The sequence below is a fragment of the Pollachius pollachius genome (assembly GCF_949987615.1).
Source record: "Pollachius pollachius genome assembly, chromosome: 6".
NCBI lineage: Eukaryota > Metazoa > Chordata > Actinopteri > Gadiformes > Gadidae > Pollachius > Pollachius pollachius.
In genome coordinates this window covers 14702248-14723602 of record NC_136939.1, presented here as the reverse complement: position 1 = coordinate 14723602, position 21355 = coordinate 14702248, and the positions used below count along the sequence as shown (strand labels likewise).

General features: G+C 43.8%; 3 protein-coding genes across 3 annotated transcripts in view; 2 read left to right on the top strand and 1 right to left on the bottom strand.

Moving 5' to 3' along the window:
• Positions 1 to 6055, top strand: part of mtus2a (microtubule associated tumor suppressor candidate 2a) — a gene marked incomplete at both ends in the record, with an annotated part of 28230 nt that extends 22175 nt beyond the window's left edge. Inside the window, 8 exons of the mRNA XM_079739060.1 lie at positions 327 to 393; positions 2365 to 2579; positions 2985 to 3090; positions 3328 to 3401; positions 3616 to 3714; positions 4276 to 4395; positions 4756 to 4853; positions 5560 to 6055. Coding sequence (XP_079595186.1) covers positions 327 to 393; positions 2365 to 2579; positions 2985 to 3090; positions 3328 to 3401; positions 3616 to 3714; positions 4276 to 4395; positions 4756 to 4853; positions 5560 to 6055 — 1275 coding nt within the window. The remainder of the gene's footprint in view (positions 1 to 326; positions 394 to 2364; positions 2580 to 2984; positions 3091 to 3327; positions 3402 to 3615; positions 3715 to 4275; positions 4396 to 4755; positions 4854 to 5559) is intronic.
• Positions 6056 to 9823: 3768 nt separating this feature from the next.
• On the top strand, positions 9824 to 13383 carry slc46a3 (solute carrier family 46 member 3). Its single transcript, XM_079738892.1, has 6 exons — positions 9824 to 9909; positions 10034 to 10226; positions 10622 to 11422; positions 11594 to 11840; positions 12094 to 12250; positions 12645 to 13383. Exons 2-6 carry the CDS (start codon positions 10041 to 10043, stop codon positions 12754 to 12756), a joined length of 1503 nt encoding a protein of 500 aa, XP_079595018.1. The 5' UTR covers positions 9824 to 9909; positions 10034 to 10040; the 3' UTR covers positions 12757 to 13383.
• Positions 13384 to 13583: 200 nt separating this feature from the next.
• stoml3b (stomatin (EPB72)-like 3b) lies at positions 13584 to 20433 on the bottom strand. The gene is made up of 7 exons (XM_079737619.1): positions 20292 to 20433; positions 16495 to 16598; positions 16325 to 16397; positions 15862 to 15944; positions 15546 to 15749; positions 14957 to 15091; positions 13584 to 14344 (listed from the first exon to the last, which is right to left on the bottom strand). Exons 1-7 carry the CDS (start codon positions 20353 to 20355, stop codon positions 14156 to 14158), a joined length of 852 nt encoding a protein of 283 aa, XP_079593745.1. The 5' UTR covers positions 20356 to 20433; the 3' UTR covers positions 13584 to 14155.
• Positions 20434 to 21355: the final 922 nt, after the last annotated feature.

Below are 21355 nucleotides of genomic sequence, written 5' to 3'. Positions count from 1 at the left end.
AATCAATACTTAGACCCAGAGAGAAAACACAGTTGAACTTAATAAGCATTGTGATTCAAGGCTAGCATAATGTTTGCTTTTGTTATTATAGCACGGTTCCCCAGTGAAGGGATCAAAGTGACATGTAATCAATGCTTGTGTTGGCGGTGGAGTTGCCACGGTCAGGCAACAAGAGTGCTTGGTTTCCTAACCAGTGCTCAAAAGCAAAGAGCAGAGGATGACCTGTTTATATAGTGTATGACTCCCCCTGCTGGCAAGAGTGATGTACGAGCAAAGTGTAGCACCCTGTGATCTCCTCCTGAGGTTGTACATGTTTTGTGTTGCAGACGGACCACGCAGAGGAGAAAGAAAAGGAACTCTGTTTGGAGGTGCAGAGGATCAAAGAGGAACTGGGTAAGAAGAACCAAGTCCCGAGACATCGATGTCTTCATTTAATTAATTAGTTTCAGTCATAGCAGCTACAGACAACTGCATTCCAATGACTGAGATTTAATGTTACAGCATGTGTCATGACCCATGACATATGCTGTATATGATCTATATCAGAGAGGACATTTTGTTTTAATATATATATATATATATATATCCAATTCTTTTATGTGTTGAAATACAGTCCCCTATATATATATATATATATATATATGTATATATGTATATATATATATATATGTATATATATATATGTATATATATATATGTATATATATATGTGTATATACATATATATGTATATATATATGTGTATATACATATATATATGTATATATATATATATATGTATATATATATATATATATATATACATATATATGTATGTGTATATGTATATATATATGTATATATATGTGTATTTATATATATATGTGTATATATATATGTATATATATGTGTATTTATATATATATGTGTATATATATATGTATATATATATGTATATATATATGTATATATGTGTATTTATATATGTGTATGTATATATGTGTATGTATATATATGTATATATATATATGTATATATGTATATATATATATGTGTATGTATATATATATGTATATATATATATGTATATATATATATGTGTGTATATATATATATGTATATATATGTATAGATATATATATGTGTATGTATGTATATATATGTATGTACTACATTACATCACAATTATGTTTTTGGTAACACGTAACTATGCATACACACCAAAAGATTCATGAGCAGGGGAAGCATCCGGCAGCCAGCTCTCTGCGGCCAGTCGAGAGCAGCAGTCACTGAGGCAGCAGTCACTGAGGCAGCAGTCACTGTGGCAGCAGTCACTGTGGCAGCAGTCACTGAGGCAGCAGTGAGCAGCGCGATAACCAAGCCCAGACAGATGAGGGCAGTTGCAGTAATTGTAACTCGATGCAAATTAGCAGCGTTGGCCCTGCAGCAGCAACCAATCACAGGGCTGGATTGTATTTGCTTCAGTGCCAGTTTGTAGCCAACATGGGGAGAAACAATCTGTTCTTGTACCTGGTTTCCCGCAGCTATGTTCAACCTGTTTGTTATCTTCGGGGCATGTAACACAAACCTGTTCTGGTGTATTGTGTAGCGGAGAACCGGGTCAAATTCCTTGTATGAGGAAACAAGCAAGGAATTGAGTTCATGCCAGAGTTAGAATATGTTTCTATGTCTACAATAGCCGAATAGCTTTTGAAATATTATTTCCCTGCTGAAAAACAAAAAGAGGAATGAGGAAATGAGTGTATTTAATCATGCTTTCTGGGCTGCCGAGAGCTCTACAACATACTTGATATTGGGCACAACCGACATCTGCAGCGTTGCTGGACTGATTGGGGACTGGCAGCGAGCAGCCAGCGAGCATAGCAACCCTAGGCACACATGTATCTTTAGGTGTGACCCTACAGCAAGACATACAGGAGATCTCCTCTTGGTGGCATTCAAAGCTCACCCTGCCTCTCCCTAACCAGCATGAATCTTGGCCAAAACTGTACTGCCTACTACATGCATATATGTTTATATATAAATAGATAAACATGAATAAATGTAAAAGTTAAAGGGTAACCGTCATACTCTGCTATTTTGTAATATAAGAGAGAAATGCTTACTGCTGCCCTTGGTGCTGTTTGGACCAGTAGAGAATGCAAATCAATCATGAGTTGGTCAAACTTAAAAAAAAATACATATCTGCAGAAACAGTATTGACGTTGCAGACGGCAATCATCCATCACCCCTGTCTGAAGCAGTGCTCTCTAGTATTAGAACAAAGCCGAGAGTGACGGTGCACCTTCAACTGTGTACCTAGGAACGTATAAACACGGATCTGTATTGTCTCCACACCAAAAAAAAAACGTCTCCTCTACCCAGCATGCAACTGGGCGCGCTGGCAGCGGCTGCAGTGCGAGAAGACGGCGTTGGAGGTGGCCTTCGAGCGGGAGCTGCAGGAGGTGCAGAGGCAGCAGGAGCAGGAGCTGGCGGCGGTGGAGCTGGGCCTGAGGAGGTGCCACGCGGCGGAGACAGAGACGCTGAAGGAGGAGCAGCGGTCCGTGGTGCAGGAGCTCCGGGCTCAGCAGCAGGAGCAGGTGCACCCATGGTTCAGGAGGAGGGGATGCATCGTGGGTCTAGGACTGACCAGGCTGGACTGGTAGTGGGGCTGTTTGCTCGACTCCCAGTGGAGTCTGACCGCAGTGTGTTTTACTGATATAAGATGTGGCTGTCTCTGACATTTGTAAACGAAGTACAATTATCGTAATGATTCACTACTTTGGATCAAAGTGACAAAAAAGTAAATGAATAAATATTAATATATTATATATATATATTATATATATTATTTTAATTGTTGTTATGTAGCGATTATCAATATTTTGAAATACCTTCAGATTTTAACAAACTGATTGAAAGGCCATGATGTGTGCGTGTGTGTGTGTGTGTGTGTGTGTGTGTGTGTGTGTGTGTGTGTGTGTGTGTGTGTGTTTGGCCTCAAGATGGAGGAAATGACCGTTAATCACCAGGCAGCCACCCTGGAACTGCGTGACATGCATAATGTCACCATGGCAACGCTTCACGAGGAGCACGCCCACACAATAAAAGGTATGCAGACACACAGACCATCAGAGTATACGTTATATACACACAAATACACTCAAATTACATTGGAGAATACATATGGTCAACTCACACACTCACACATAATTCATTAGAGCACATATGTTGTATATACATATACATTGTACGCAGTAGTACATGTTTTAGTGTCATAAGAGTAAATGTGTTACAGTGTCATTCTACAAAGCAGTAAGGCTGTGATTCGTCTCGATGTTTCTGTAGATCTGAGAAAAGCCCACGAGCAGCAGAAGATGATGTTAGAACAAGACTTTGAAATACTCAGACTGTCTCTCCAGGTATGGCTTCATGAAATATCTTATTTGTGTCGTGCTTTCTTTAACAATGTAGACAAAATATGAATCCCATATGAGTGTGATCATATTTGTGTGTGTGTGTGTGTGTGTGTGTGTGTGTGTTTGTGTGTGTGTGGTAATGTGTGTATGTGTGTACATGTGTGGTAACTTGTGTTTGTGTGTGGTTGTGTGTGTGCGTGTGCGTGTGTGTGTATAGGACCAGGTGGACACCCTGACCTTCCAGAGCCAGAGTCTGAGGGAGAAGGCCCAGCGCTTCGAGGAGGCCCTTAGAAGGAGCACTGATGAGCAGATCGTGGTGAGAAGCTGCGGTGCACTCCTATGGGCCTTATTCACCTGGTGGCCAACTTGGTTCCAAACTGTTCGCCTTATACACATAGCAGCCATCTTGGTTCTTGGTTTAGAATCAAGCACTGAGTTCCAATACCCATACTACCACACTATTTAGTATGCCAGAAAAACATTTAGTATGTCATAATACATAGTATGGAAAATGCATTATGCCAAAAATACCATGATGTTGTACTAGATCTGGTCACGTTTCGCAGTATGCAAGCCAGCTATTCTGCCCACAATCCTCTGCCCAGCAGAAGATATGTGGATGGCACCTCAAGTGTGCTTATCATTGACATCACCTGAAGTATGTCCCAATTGTATGCATACTGGATGTCTGATCTTGTCCACGTGGCGCTATGATTCAGAGGTCATTAGGTTAGAAAAGCTCTTCTGGCACTCTTCTGGGTTTGATCGTAGGTCCTTAATGTCTGAAATATGATTTGTTTCCTTTGCACAAAATAGACAACATACGAGGTTGATGTGTCTGTGTGTCTGTGATTTTGTGATTCTGTATGTGTGTTAGGAGGCCCTGGCTCCTTATCAACATATCGAGGAAGACCTGAGGAGCCTGAAGGAGGTGGTGGAGATGAAGAACCAGCAGATCCACCAGCAGGAGCAGAAGATCGCTGACCTGGAGAAGGTGGTACGTTCACGGCGTCTTACCTTCTTCATCCAGTCCAGCTCCAGTATTGTTTCTCCTCATTGAAGACTTACAATACAAATGTCCTTGACCGAAAACTAGTGATTCAAGTGTTGCTACAAAATGAGGGTGTGTCTTGAAAAGACTAGCCCCGCCCCATGGGTGTGTCTTAAAAGCATAAGCCCTGCCCAGGGGTTAATGAGCCCAAGCCCTTAGATCCAAAAGTCTCCAACCAAACCGTGTTCATACCATGTTGTCCTATTCTGATCCAGCCTATTCTGTGCTCCTGAGTTAAACGTCCGCGGTGAACCAGAGCTTGAGTTGTGGTGGCTGACAGCTCTTGTTGTGTTGGTGGTGCCTCAGGCCCAGAAGAACGTGTTCCTGGAGGACAAGGTGCAGGTGCTGCAGCAGCAGAACGAGGACCTGAAGGCCCGCATCGACAACAACCTCTCTCTATCCAGGTACTCATCACTCATCAACACAGTAGAACCTCTCTCTGTCCAGGTACTCATCACTCATCAACACAGTAGAACCTCTCTCTGTCCAGGTACTCATCACTCATCAACACAGTAGAACCTCTCTCTGTCCAGGTACTCATCACTCATCAACACAGTAGAACCTCTCTCTGTCCAGGTACTCATCACTTATCAACACAGTAGAACCTCTCTCTGTCCAGGTACTCATCACTCATCAACACAGTAGAACCTCTCTCTGTCCAGGTACTCATCACTCATCAACACAGTAGAACCTCTCTCTGTCCAGGTACTCATCAACACAGTAGAACAACACAATAGAACAACAGAGTAGAACCTCTCTCTGTCCTTGCATTCATCAGCACAGTAGAACAACACAGTAGAATCTCTCTGTGTCCTGGCACTCATCAGCACAGTAGAACCAGTCTATGTCCAGGTACTCATCAGCACAGTATAATAACACAGTAGACCACAGTAGAACCTCTCTCTGTCCAGGTACTCATCAGCAGAGTAGAATGACACAGTAGATTACATCAGCATTCATATCAGCCCCCCTAACACTTTTAGTGAATCCTACATAAAAGCAGTCAACTCAATATTACAAAATAATCCCCCATATTGGGAATAGAACCTAAAAAGGGTGTAAAATGGCTCCTGGTGTGACCGGACCGGTGTGGTGCTGGGGGATCCGCAGGCAGCTGTCCGAGGAGAACGCTAACCTGCACGAGACGGTGGAGAAGGAGAGCACGGAGAAGAAGCGCCTGAGCCGCAACAACGACGAGCTGCTGTGGCGCCTGCAGACCAGCCCGCTGGCGTCGCCCGGCTCCTCCCCCCTCCACCGCTCCTTCTCCACCTCCCCCGCCCCCTCCTCCCCCTTCCTTGTCTCCTCCCCCTTCCTCTCCTCCTGCGACTCCCCCACTCACTGTCACGGCTGCCCGCAGTCCACTCACCCCGCGCAGTACTACGCCTCGCCCTCCCATCGCGCGGCCAATCAGAATTACTCGCCGGGCCCGGCCACGCCCACTCAGACCAGGGCCGCGGGGAATCTCAATTACTCCCCCGGTCCAGCCACGCCCACTCACAGGGCCGCAGCCAATCAGAATTACTCCCCGGGTCCAGCCACGCCCACTCACAGAGCATCAGCCAATCACTGTTCTCCAGCAGCTGTTCTGAACACCCTTCAGAGATAAGCTTCCCCTATACTTAACTATCGCTGTCTCCCCCCCCCTCCCCCAAAGCTCCATTGTTATCTTGTCTTCCTCCCCTGTCTTTCCCCCATTATCTCTTGACCATATACATATATTGTGCTCAATCGATCAATCTATTGATTGATGGAGATGTATTTAATATCAGTGATCTAATGTAACTGGAGCAAGACGAGAGCGCAGGTGTGACATCACGGGAACAGAGTGAGGTTGTCTTTGGACAGAATGGCCTGGACTGCGACCAGGTCCCAACGGTTCTGACAGCCACTCTGTTGCCCCCTTCTAGGCGCCAAGTGGACAGACGGGACTGTAAATATTTAGATGGTTGTAGTGAGAGCTAGCTTGCATGGGCATGTTGACCCCTACGCTGAAACAAAACAGAACAGTGACCCGTGGTACTTCTTCTCAATCGAACAGGATCACATAAACAGGGTAGATTGATTCTTTCTCATCCAGAGAATTAAAATAGGAAACTGTTTCGGAATTTATCGCAGTTACACTAAGAGACGGAATGTTTTTAGTCTCCTGGAGGATTCCCTAACTAAGCGCCTTACACGCAGTCTCTGCTCTGTCACCAGCAGAATAGGATTCATTTTTAGTGCACACACAATGTTTACTATTTACAACTTTACAACAAAAAGTACAACTTTACTAATCAGAGCAGTGTGTCTTGGAAGCCTACTTTAGGCGCATTTAAACTTTTTAAGCCAGTTTATACTAACTGTGTTACTTTAAAGTATTTGTACCTTTATCAAATATAACCACGACAGGCGGCCCAGCCCCCCCAACCAATGGGCATATCTCTGGTGTTTAACTATGTTTAAAACCTGCCAGGTCTTCCTACAGCATCATTTTCCACAGTCAACCCCTCAGGGCAACCTGCGCAAACTTCTGTCCGCCATTTTGTATTTTACCTCAACAAGGAAAGTGTAGTGGTTGATGTGTAGCTCAACACAGCCTCTGGAAGACTCAGAGCCTGTTCCAGCTGCCGTTTATCCAACGTTGATGTTGTTTGTTTTATAATGTAGTATTTATACTGTTTATTATTGTTATACTTTTATTTGGGACTTAAGCATGTACTGGAACGTGTTGTGTTGTAAAAGTGTCTGTGATTTGTCTCGATATCAAGCGTATTAAGCTATAGAGTTGGTGGGAGGAAGGGGGGGGGTACAGGTTGGTATATATCACATTGTATAGGGGTTGGACATGAGAGAAGAGAAAGTCCATTAAGCTATGTCCATTTTGGAATGGAACATTTTTATTTTCCATTTCCAGCAACATTGGATACTTTTTTGTCCTTGGAACGTTTTTATGTTTAAGGGTAAAAGTTTCTTCATTAGCTGTCTAGGTTACCATGGCCACTTTAATAACGACTAAATACATTTTTCAAACCTTTATCAACCTCAATATAAACGAATGAGCAACAAATGCAAAGAAGCACTTTTTCTACATGCTTCCCTTTGTTTACTGAATGGACTTTTGTTTGATCTTTCCTTAAATAGTATCTTTTAAAGTTTTGCTACTCAATATTAGGACTCTCCATTCTGAAATGAGCAACAATTCTGTTCAGGGAATTCTTTTCTAAATTTTGCTTATTCATATAGTACTTAATTTAACACATTTTACAATGTATAGGTACAGTGTAAATACAGAATACTGGATGAACGAGACAGTACAACTCGTTAGCCTGGAAACAGGTTTTAAATCAATCAGGTTCTGTTGTCTTTTTATGTGGACTCCTCGGAACAACACAGAAAAGCTGATGCTTTGTATAACTGTGTATTATGTTGTCTGTAAGGTTAGTGTGACGTAAGGCTTATTGACCAGTGTGCTTCCAACTTTACACAAACTGGCCCTAAAGCTAGACCCAAGACCACACACACACACACACACACACACACAGACACAGACACAGACACAGACACAGACACAGACACGCACACGCACACGCACACACGGCCATGCGGACACACAAATACATACAAATGCATAGACATATACAAGTGTAAAGACATATATGTAAATACAATTCATGTAGGCCTGAATGCGTGCACGCACACACACATAAACATTAAGGAATGAGGATCACTTGCTCTTTAAGTCGCAAGTTGATCAAGCCAATGTCCTAATTATTATATTGAATTTTTTACTGGCATAATTTGAAATACTGTCGGACGAAAGAATGTCAAGTATACACATGTTTTAATTGTGTCTGGGCTCTGTACAGTGACACTTACACGAATGTATTTGATGACATATAATAATAGTAATACGACATGGTGCAGAGCTCGGCAAAGTCGCTCACTGTGATTTGCGATGTTCAGAATCACACTTCGTTGTGGATGTATTGAGTCAATAAACATGGTTACCATAGAACCTATAGTTTCTGCTCCAAGAAGATCACTTCTGGAGAACCTCTTGTGCTCCATGACAAAAATGATAATACATAAAATAATAATCATAACTCGATAAAGAAAACGAAAGATACATCTCAATATAGACCAAGTGTGTAACTATCACGCAGACTTCTATACCGTCTGAACCACGAACCGCCACTGTTGATTTGTCCTGTGGACATCTGTCATCTGACCCTCAGACCAATGTCCGAGAAAATGTAATAATGACAGCGTTTCATGTCCTTTAGAATCCAGTTGATACTCCATATATGTAGCCGAGTCCTCTTCCAACATGTAGCGTTTGGTTGAGTTCCCTCCTGGCATGGCTGGTATGTTTAATGAACAGATGGTGGAATGTTGATTTTCATTTGTATATTATATTGTGCCGTTGACTCGCTTGGCTGGCGTTTAAAAGATCTGTAATCCACCATGTTGTCTGGTCGGGCAGAAGGGGGTGGGCTGGGGAGTTTACTGAGAAATAACTGTTGGTTGAACTTCTGATTGTACATTTGTGTGTAGGCTAATTACATTTGCTATGTGAGTTATAGAGAACCGATGACGTAGTTGAAGAAGCATGTTCATCTTTTGTACTTTTGCTGTGCTCGCTCTCTCTCTATCTCCATCTACAGGGATGGAGAGATACAGACTCAGTATCTCTGTCACTTCCTTACCTTTTCTCTCCTCCCCTCCCTCTCTGTCCCTCCCTCTCTTTCCCTCTCTCATTTACCCTCTCTCCCTAAATATGACTTGTAGGTATGTCGATGCCTTTATTTGCACTTTTTAGAAACAATACAGTATTAAGAATGAATAAAATTCTCTCCTGCTCATGTTTTAACTTGGCCCTGAATGTGTCCTTACTAAATGTTATTGTGCGCTAAGCACTTAATAGAAAACATGCTATGTATCATAAGTAAAATGATTAGTCTTCATTGAATCCGAGTGGTAATAACTCATAAACCTGTTTGTTTGAGCTTATTTATAGTTGACCATTGATTTTCTAAAGGCATAAATAAAAAAAAGTGCTGTCAATGAGGTTTTAAAAACGAAATTTAAATGGCAAACATCTTATGTTCTTGGTGGTTACCTACTGTTCGGTAAATGAAGAGGCATATAACAATACTAGAAACTTTATCTTCCCCCTTTCTCTGTATAGGCCTAGCTGTGGGTCTATCAAATGATTAGTGTGCAAAGGTACCAATTCCACGCAATATAATCGAGACAAAAGTATTCAAGGTGGAGGTAATACGATATGCTCAGAGAAGGGGAGGAGGTATAGGCTGGGTTTACCTGGCGTCTTTAATCAAGCCCACCCCTCTGGGTCTGCGATGCGATGCGTTCATTCGTTTACCTGTTGCCTGTTGCACTGAGTGCCTCCGGAGACCTGCACAGGTGATCATTACCACCACATGCAACACTCAAGAACCACAATAAGCGTGAGAAGAGGTGCGATCCGGCCGAAGGAATATAACAATTGTTTTACCTATATTTGGCCCCCGCGGATTTTCAAGATTTCGCTCTGTAATGCTGCGTTATTGAGCCACGTTAACAACGTGCATCGCTTCTCAAGGTAAGCTATGGGCGGCTCCTACCTGATCCAACCCGTGGTGGCGTTCTACGGCTTCGGGTTATCCATGACCATACCGCTGCTGCAACAGTACGTGTACGCCAGACTGTGGGAGCAGCTCTCTAGCGCCCCCTACTCCTCATCTCAGAGCGCACAATGTGTCAACAGTTCTTCAAATCTGACCTCCACAATCATGGTAAAAAATACATCCTTGATTGTCATATTTGAGTTACATTGTGTAGTTCTATCTATGTGAAGGATATGGTTCTCTGTGATGAATATAATTTTTGAATCTATTATAATTCTATTTAGCTGGACGGTAGAAATACATTTTTTATTCATTAGCATGTTTCAGTATATCGTATTTTTACACTTTCCCTTGGTTATTAAAATTGTCTTACCCTAATAGTAGGGGGGGAAAATATCGATCTATCTCTATTATAGGCATATTTACTGGCTGTTTTTACTTGCGAGATGTCTAAGTGTTATAACAAACAAAATGCCTAGATGGATGTATACGTATTGATCGTGACTTGAGGTATCCAGTTATCCTCCTCTTCTCCTCTTTACCTCGCTCCCCTGCTGCCCCAGGAGGTGCAGAAGCAGGCGTCTGTCTTCATCCTGTACGCGGAGCTGAGCTTCCTGGTGCCCAGCATGTTCTCCTGCCCTCTCCTGGTCTCCTGCAGTGACTCTCTGGGCCGGAAGGCGGCCATCGTGCCCCCTCTGCTGGGCAACCTGCTCTTCAGCGTCTGCTGCTTCCTCATCAGCTGCTTCTCCCTGGACCTGCACTTCCTGCTGGGGGCTGGCTTCGTGGCGGGGCTATTCGGGGGCCCGTCGGCGCTGCTGGGGGGCTGCTTCGCCTACGTGGCCGACCGCTGCAGAGAGGAGGCGCGTGCGGGGGCGGGGGCGGCAGGAAGCGTCGGGGGTGCGATGCAGGGCTCGCACCCTGGAGGCTCCCGGGAGACAGAGGTCCGGCAGGGTCCCTCCCACCGCCGGACCCTGTCCATGGCCAGGGTGGACCTGATCTGGGGCCTGATCGCTGGCCTTGCGCCCGCCAGCACGGGGGTCCTCATCTACGCCATTGGGTTCAGATGGCCCTTCCTAATCATCTTCCTGCTGTACCTCCTCACCCTGGCCTACGTGCTCCTGGTCCTGGGGGACTCCCTGGCCTCGGGTATACCCTTGCCATCGCCATCCTTCTCCTCCTCCTCCTCCTCCTCCTCCCCCTCCCCCTCCTCCTCCTCCTCCTTCTCCTCGTTGCGTGGTTGCTTCGGCCTGTCGAGGCAGGAGTTGCTGGGCCAGCTGCAGAGCGTGTACATGATGTTTGGAACGGGGAGCCGCAGGAGGAACACTGCGCTGGGACTCACACTGGCAGTCTTTGCTCTGTTTAAGGTGCGCCCGGTCACCTGCTGCACCTTCTTCTCCAACGCACTCATGCAGCTGTTTGTTATTTTAGTTTCCCCACATAGTTTTCTCTGATTGTCGATGAGTCCGTCTGTCCATTTTTTCTCCCTGTTGGTCCCTCCGTCCATCTTTCCTTGTGTCCGTCCGTCCCTCTCTCAGATGTGCAGGGACGGGGGGATGTCCATCATTATCCTCTACCAGCTAAACCAGCCCCTGTGTTGGAGCGAGCTCCTGATTGGCTGTAGTTCCCTACTGGGCATGATCATCCATCTGGGCAGCTACGTGGGCGTGTCCTTCTTTTGCCGTTGCTTCGGAGACGCCAACGTGGTCCTCCTAGGACTGCTGTCGCTCGCTGGGGGTCTGCTCATGGCCGCCTTTGCAAACACCACGCTGCTTATGTTGCTGGGTAAGCGTGCGTGTGTGGTAGTGGGTGGGTGTGTTGTATATATGGGTGAGTGTGTGTGTGTGTCTTTGTCCATGTGTGTGTGTGTGTGTGTGTGTGTGTGTGTGTGTGTGTGCTCGTAAGTAATAAATATATATGTATCCAAGGGTGTTAACAGACTTGTATGGAAGCCTCACATCAGCTCATGTGAGGCTTTCATACAAGTCTGTCTTCCATACAAGTTTCATACGTCTGTGTGGGTGTCTCGTTTCCGAAGGTGCCGTGTTTGCGTGTGTGGTGTTCCTTGAGATGTTGAGTGTGTGTGTGGCACTGGTGGTGTTCAACAGCACCTACGCAGCCACAGTGACCTGGTTCTCCGGATTCAGCTTCCTCCTCGCCTCTCTCCTCACTGTTATCCCGGCCCTACTGATTGGGTGAGTCAACTCGTTGTTTTTGATTGGACGACATTTCAATCGATCAGCGATCGTGTTATGAGTCATTGTGCGCAAGTACACAAATATGAAGAAATGTGAATATGTGAAAGAGTGAAACGTCCCTTTCAGACATTAGATCAATCTAAAGTCTGATTTGTGATTCTAATATGTAGCAGGCATGCCTGAACAACAGGCCTCATCCTACCTGCACCCTAATGAAATGTATCTCATATAAAATCTCTGAAAAACTGCTTTGGATTAAAGCTAAATCATAAATGGGTAAACAAATTGGTTGCACAGTGATCCTGCACTTCAAAGTTTAAATGGATGTAAAAAATAACAGTTAATGTTACATAGTTTATGGTACAGGGCCGACGGGTCGTTTGTTTTGCAGCGTTCTAAAAGGCCTCCCACAGAACAGGGAAGAGGACAGGTACAGTCTGACGGCCGAGGAAGTTGACTTTGGAACAGGCGTCGTCGAGGCGACCATCACTGGGGCTGTATAGCTTCTCCACTGGGACTCTATCCACAATCGGGTATTCGTACCAAACATCCTACCAAACATCCTGTTATTGTTTATATCAGCAGAGAACAACACTGGCTAGATGACACCACACTCTGAAACACTCATGTCAGCCAGTTGGTACGATGCCACAATGTATGCACTAAAGTGCTGCTGGTGTAAAGTAAGTGGAAGCTATGGCAGCCCAGTGCTCATGGTGTTTGACTACCAGCCAAAGGTTGTGGGTTCCAATCCTAACATCAGCAGTCTATCTGGAGGCATTCCTGAGCAAGATGTCTAAACCCTACCTGCCCATTAATGGCATCTATGTCCTTTTGGATCAAAGCTTCAAATGTATCAATGGTAAAACCGTCTACTGTTGACCTGATTCCACCTGAGCTGTTCTGTAAACCAGGTCATATGCTGGGGCCTTAATTGGTGCACGTTGTGCCCACTTCCTTTGGAACGTTTCATAAAATGCAGTGACTCATGCTGGGGTGATTGTGGTTGAACCCAACCATGCACCACACACTACCGACTCTTCACTTACACACCTCAATTGATATTGTTTCATTGATTTGTGATTATGTTTTTAATACAATTAATTATGTTCAACTTCATTTCATGTGTGAGTTCCCTTTTTTGTTGTGCTCTGTTGAGCTATATGGGCGACAGCATTTTGTCAAATTGGTCACACATAATACCCTTCTGTTGAATATTGTACAGTACATACTTGGGGGCCCATGCTCGGCAAGGGCTGGTCCCTAAATTTGTGTCATTAATGAAATGATCGGGTTCAAGGTCACCAAGGGATGGATGAGATTCATAGCATTTGATAAGTAACTTTATTGCATCATGTGTGTATTACACAATTTTATTAAAATAGAGAGCTGTAATTTTTCTGAAGAGAGTAAAGAACTGAAAGGCAATAATATTTCTAATGATAAAATGCAAACAAATAACTTTATCTTCCATACATTTGTTTGGCTCGCTGTGATACCCAGATGAGCCAATATTGCACTGCTTGATAAAATATTAAACCATGTTGGTGAGACAGAGACATCCACACATGTTACCATGACGACAGTATAAATACTTGATAACCCTTCCTGAAATCCTAATTCCCATCTTGTCATGTAGAAAAGGGTTAAGTGAAGGTTCGTATCAGGTAAGCAACAGTTAATTTAAAATGCATTTGTGTTTGGCGTGGTCTGAGTCAGGTAGTTGTGGCTGAAAGCAAAGCATCATGGGACTATTCACCAGAAAGACTGATGCACACCGACCAAAAAAAGCCATGCACAGTGAGTCTAGACTGCACTATAGTGTACTGCATTGTACAATTCTATACTACTGGACTAAACTAGAGAAGAGAGGTAAGACTGTGCGGATGGCAGCTGGACGGCTCACTTCTTTATGAAGTGGCTGATAATGTCCATGGGCAGGGGGAAGATGATGGTGGAGTTCTTCTCCGCAGCGATGGTGTTGAGGGTCTGCAGGTAGCGCAGCTGCAGAGCCGACGGCGCCTCTCCGATGACCAGCGCCGCCTCCTTCAGTGCGCGTGACGCGTTCATCTCACCCTCGGCCGCAATCACCTATAGAAGGACGCGTGGGTGAAGGTATTTATCATCATACTCATACTATACATATAGATAGTATGAGGTTGCTCATGAAAATGTGCTCAGTTTTTGAGTGTCTTATGGTAACTTGCGTATTAACTGTCAAAGGGTGGTTACCCCACTAGAAGGAAACAAGGCAAGCCTAGCACATCATTGACAATGGGCAACAGCTGGGGATAATTGACCATCACCAGCTGAGCCCTGTAACCAACCAAGACAAAGTGGTGCATATAAAAGCCTGAGGCAACAGCAGAATGAGAGCGATAGCGAAAGAGAGAGATCAGTAAGGACATGGGATGCAACCTGCCAAGGGACAATGACCACTGTGTTTATAATGAATCACTTGAGTTTATAACACTGATTGAAGTTTATGTTCTTGTTTTTCCAGACAGAAGGACTGGGAAAGAAATAAGAATAATCAGGAATACATTTTAAGATGGATTTCCCCTCGGGATTTCCCCTTCATTTAATAAATGAATGGATTTATTTGCATTCAAATGTTGATAAATCAATCCTAAAATGTTGGCTACATTAATACCCTCATGCTCTTCATTAATTTATTCATTGTTGCGTGTTTGAGGAGCTGACCTTTGCCCTGGCTTCGCGCGTGGCTTCTGCTTCTGCTGCCATCGCTCTCTGCAGCTGATGGGGGAGCTTGACGTCCTTAATCTCCACCCGCTCCACCTTGATGCCCCAGGGGTCTGTGGCCTCGTCTAGGCTACTCTGGAAATGGAAGAGATGTGGAATGTCACCCTACGCAGACCCATGATTCTTAACCTTTGGTTTGTGATCCAACCCTTACGATTTTATAGAAAAATAGATCAGAACAAAAACAAATTCAAACCCTTCATTATACAATTTAAATATCTTAAATATCTCCCTTATAATGAGACACACACATGAACACAAAATGAGAGGTTATTCTCCCCTTCTAGGTGTAGCTCCTCCAGGACATCATTGTCCATTACATAAAGGGTAAAAAAAAAGGGAATCTGGTAACCACTGCTTCCCTTTGTCAGGAACAGGCTCAGATTACAAAACAGGAAGGATCCCTACCGAGAAGTTGATTTCGAAAATGTGTTGAAATGAAAAAAGTTTTGCTTAGGCTATGGTTCTAAAGAGCAACCACTGAACTAGGCCACTGGTGTGACTGATCGTGTTGGGTGAGGACGAGCACCTGCATGCTGTGGGAGATGCCCTCGCGGTCGGACAGCAGCTCGGCCAGGTTCTTGGTTCCCAGCACGTTTCTGAGCGTGGTCTGGGCCAACAGGCGGGTGGAGAAGTCTGCGTTGGACACGTTGGCCACGGAGGAGATGGGGTCGCTGACGCGGAAGTACACCACCCCGTCCACGCTGACGGTCACCGAGTCCTTGGTCAGGATCTACAGCGGCAGCAGCGGCGGACACACCACGGATTAGCGGTGGGCTTTAGACACAGGTGTGGTTGCCTTGATGATGCAGTAATCCTACTACAATCTAAAGGATTGAACCGACCTCTTGAGGTGGGATGTCGAACGAAACCGTCCTCAGGTCCACTTTGATGATAGAATCCGTGCAGGGCAGGATGAAGAAGATTCCTGAAGTGCACCAACGGAAGCAACAATATTACAGATGCATACATACAGTATATCTATACATCAGACTTCGTAGGTTTATCATGGGGGAGTGAAGCCTAGGCCAAACAGCCAATTAGTTGGGGAGGTCTTTTGTAGCATCCACAATCAGGTACTAATGATCTGCTGTTCTGCAGATCATTGCCGTTCTGTTTCAATGTGCTTGTTGCATGGTGTATCTGTTGCCCTAATGTGTGGTAGCAAATGACTTCCCCTCCGTTTGACCATAGAGGTAAATCTAATTAAGTCTCTTATCGAGTCACCATAGGTCACCATAAAAAGGACCTAATGGCGGTCATGGAGGCTGTGTGGGAAGAGGACTCAGTGTAGATGGGTTTTCCTACCAGGCCCTTTGGCTTTTCGGTCCATGATACGGCCCAGCCGGAAAATGACGGCGCGTTCATACTCCTGAACAATCTGCAGAGGAGAAGAGGAGAACCAACCATTTAATGCAGGAGAAAGCAGGGTTATATAGCACCATGTTTGTCTGTTTGTTTGGGCCATGCTGACTCACCCTGAAACAAAACCAGATGGTCAGAGGGAAGAGGAGAGCGGTGAACAGGCCAGAGAAGAACACCAGAAACGATCCGATGCAGCCCAAAGACCCAGACTGTTCAGCTAGACGGAGAGAGAGAGGCATTTATATCATGTGAGAGGAAGGGAGAGAGAATTCGGTTACTTGTGCTCATTTCAATTCAACTATTTGTGTAGCCCTTAATAACAATTACAGTCTCATAGGGCTGAACAGGCCAAATATGTATGACACTACACAACTTCTACACAAGTAGTTACTAGTGATCTATACAAGCAACTGAACCCTTCGGAATATGCTTGGTTTGTTATTATTTACACTTTTATAGCGCTATACCTGAAAATGTATTCATTAACCGGAAATTAACAAAGTCGTTGGACATGTTTGTTTACCATCGGAATATGCTTAGTTTGTTAGAATTTACACTTTTGTAGCGCTAGTAGTTACACCCGAAAATGTATTCATAAACCGGAAATTTACAAAGTCGTTGGACATTTGCTGAGCATCAGGAATATGCTCAGCAAACTGAGCATATTCCGCCCTATCCTGAGGAGTTATGCACAGGTACCGGAATAGTCACAGTATTTTGTGCTTTGCAACTCATTGCCGCTTCTTGCCAAAACAGCTGTAAGTTAGAGGGAAGTACAATTTCTAAGACTATTGGATACTAGCCCTGGCTTGTTATTATTTATATACACTGTGTGCACAATTATTAGGCAAGTTGTATTTTTGAGGATTCATTTTATTATTGAACAACTACAGTGTTCTCGATCAATCCAAAATGTTAATAAACCTAAACCTGAATGTTTAAGAAAAAGAGAGGATTTGTCTTTCTTAAGAGAATAATTATATATGTGCACAATTATTAGGCAACTATTAGTGTGCAAAATTATTATGCAACTAAATGAAAAAACTAACATTTTCCCATCTCACTTGTTTATTTTCATCTGTTAAAGTGAGAATAATAAAACAACTCGAAATTTACAAATTAACCTTTCTGACATAAAAAAAAAAAAATCAGTGACCAATATAGCCACCCTTCTTTTCAATAACTGTCAGAAGCATTCCATTCATGGAGTCTGTCAGTTTCTTGATCTGTTGACGATCAGCTTTTTGTGCAGAAGTAACCACAGCCTCCCAGACACTGTTCGGAGAGGTGTACTGTTTTCCTTCACTGTAAATCTCCCGTTTAAGCAGGGCCCACAGGTTCTCAATAGGGTTTAGGTCAGGTGAGGAAGGGGGCCATGTCATTATTTTTTCATCCTTAAGGCCTTTACAGGCTAGCCATGCAGTGGAGTACTTCGATGCATGCGATGGAGCATTGTCCTGCATACAAATCATGGTCTTCTTGAAAGATGCAGACTTTTTCCTGTACCACTGCTTGAAGAAAGTGTCTTCTAAAAACTGGCAGTAAGTTTGGGAGTTGATTTTGAGGCCATCTTCAACCCGAAAAGGTCCAACTAGCTCATCTTTAATAATACCAGCCCATACCAGTACCCCACCTCCACCTTGCTGGCGTCTGAGTCGAAGTGGAGCGCTGTGTCCGTTACTGATCCAGCCACGGGCCCATCCATCTGGTCCATCAAGAGTCACTCTCATCTCATCAGTCCATGAAACCTTTGAAAAATCTGCCTTCAGAAATGTGTTGGCCCAGTCTTGACATTTCAACTTGTGTGTTTTGTTCAGTGGTGGTCGGGTTTCAGCCTTCCTTACCTTGGCCATGTCTCTAAGCACTGAACACCTTGTACTTCTGGGCACTCCGGGTAGGTTGCAGTTCTGGAATATGGCAGCACTTGAGGATAATGGGTTCCTGGTAGCTTCACGTTTGATTCTTCTCAAATCTTTGGCAGTTAATTTGCGTCTTTTCTTCTCAATACTTTTCTTGCGACCCTGTTGGCTATTTGCAACAAAACGTTTGATGGTTCTGTGGTCACGCCCCAATAGCTTAGCAATTTCAAGAGTGTTGCATCCCTCTGAAAGACTTTTTACAATTTTGGACATTTCAGAGTCCGTTAATTCTCTTTTTCGGCCCATTTTGCCTGAGGAAGAGAAGCTGTCTAATAACTATGCACACCTTGATATAGAGTGTTGATCTCCTTAGGCCACACCCTCATTCATTACGCAAATACAAATCACCTGGTATGCTTAAATACAATAAGCGCTCAAGTTTATACAGCTTGATGTTGGAAAACATGCATAAAAATTATGATATGGCCAAAATACTCACTTGCCTAATAATTGTGCACACAGTGTAGACAATAACTAAACTAAATCCCTTAATCACATTCAGACACACACAAATACAAATGTAACCATTGTGTGAGATGTTGAAGGACGTATGTAAAGTGTTGCGTTAAAAAAGAAAATCGGGTTCAGGGTCTGGTGTCGCTTCATCAGTTTACTCTGCAGTGATAGAAATCCCAAAACAATGTTTTGCATTGAAAACATTTATTCAAGAGGCACACATATGTTCCCTGTATGTCTCTAGGATTAAGTTAATGGAGAAAGGATAAGCTACTCTGTGAAGGCTACTAGAATAAATAAGTATAGGGAAAATACTAATATGTTATACATCCATGTTGGTCGCACTGTTGGTGCGTCTATCAGAGGATGCAGTCTGATTTTTATTTCTCATAGTGGGATCCATGCAAATTACATCCATTCAAAGCAACCAGATTGTTTTTTTAATTGTTTTTTTTGTCCTCTCCTTTGTCCACAAAACGTTTTAGTTTGAATGACACCTTATTAGTTTGCCGGATAACAATCATATGGGTTTCAGCAAATGTTTGCATATTTACCTACAAGCACTCAGCTACACAGGCTTACTCAAAAGACAGCCACATGCATGAGCTCTGTTACCAGATAGCCTCGAAACCAGTTTGCTCCCAGTATACCAGCTTACCCAGTGGACCGATCACAATTTTTACGTCACTAAGGTACAGGGAAGGGCAGGTTTCCAAAGGGCTTGTAATGACTCATCTCACACCTGGTGACTGAACTGTTCTGCACTGTCTTAAATTATGATTTCTAATATAATTTCACGTTAGAAATAGCTTACATGTATTGATGAGGAATAACTTCATTTGAGGACACTTAATTATAAAATCAAGGTTTATATAATTTGTAAATGATTGTATATTATAGTTACGAATAATATTTCCTCGACATGTATTAAATACTTAAGCAAGTTAGGCGTGATATAAGCAGAGGGAGCGAGTGAGTTATGGAAAACAGCAAGCAAGACAAATCTGCTTAGCATAAGCGCACCCAAGAGGCGCAGAAACATGTTTTTATAATTTATAAGTAGTAGGTAACACAGGCAGATCAAGGGTCAAAGCGGAGCTGCTATTGGCACTGATATTGGGCACAACATTTCGGCCACCATAGAAAATGTAGTAAAACGTAGGCATATCTCACTTTGGTAAGTCGGTCTCAGTGCACACTCAACAATAAGTATATAGGTGGCAAAGGCAAATAGTCACGTCGCAGGCGTGTGTTTGCGATAACCCACGTGACGCGTCTCCACGACGATGGGACTAGTGGCGCTTTCTGCCGCGCACCTGTTGGCGCGGTTCGCACACCTGCGGCTATAATTACATCTATTATATGATATATACTATTTGGCGGATAAGCCCATGCCCCATATAAACAATTGACTTCATTGTCGAATTTATTATCTTCATATTATGTATTATTGTATCATATTAAACAGCATGCCCATTTATAGGCCTATTGCTCAGAAGCTGCGGACAATAAATACAATTCAAAGTTCGACTTACATATTAAATCCTCATTGCTCCTTCCCCTTCTCTTCTGGCTTTCTATCTCTCCATCCATTTCCATATGCTGTTCAACGACTTCCTCTTGGACGAGGTTGTGTAACTTTAGTAACGGAAATATTTGGTTGTGCGGACCTCATTGGGGGTGAGCGAGCCTAGTGGGAGGAAGTAAGCCAGCAGAGGATATAGTGTCAATGGGAGGCTGGGCGTGGCTCTGGCGTGGAGTGAATCATAAACCGACGCATTGGGTTAATGTTCTCATAGTTGAGAATGTCATGGAAAATGTAGGATTGTTTGATGGCCATAAAGCCTAGATTAGTGGATGTTAGGTCAATGTTTTGGATTGCGAGCACATGGCACAGTCATAAGCAAGGTGTGTGTGTGTGTGGGGGGGGGGGGGGTGTCTGTGTGTGTGTGTGTGTGTGTGTGGGGGGGGGGGGGGGGGGGGGGGTGTCTGTGTGTGTGTGTGTGTGTGTGTGTGTGTGGGGGGGGGGGAGTGTGTGTGTGTGTGTGTGTGGGGGTGTGTGTGTGTGTGTGTGTGTGGGGGGGGGGTGTGTGTGTGTGTGTGTGCGTGTGTGTGTTATCGTGTGTGCATATGCGTGTGTTTTAAATATATATTATACCCATTTAAAAATCAAAGATAAATATACAAACACATGCCAATAGTGTGACATATCATTAAGATGTCATATATTATTTTATTATTTAAGGAAGTTTGACATATTTTTTACCGGATTTCCAAACAGTAAAGCCGGTTGAGTCACATGACTGTGTGGTTTGTGGATGACACTTAAGCACATGATCAAGACCACTGGTTTAATGTAGGCTATAGGCCTGTGTTGCAAAACCATATCTTATCGGGTTGTAAAACCAGATAGGCAGGGGAATAAGCTGGGGTTGTAAATACGGACATGGAATCGCCACTCTATCGCTCACATGACAACATTTGCCACTCACATGACAGACTGGGGGCACTTTGAGCTCACCCTCAATAATCTATTTTTTTCACGAGCTCCCGTGATTAATGGAACTTTCAAAATGAGTGCTAAACAATGTTTTTTAAT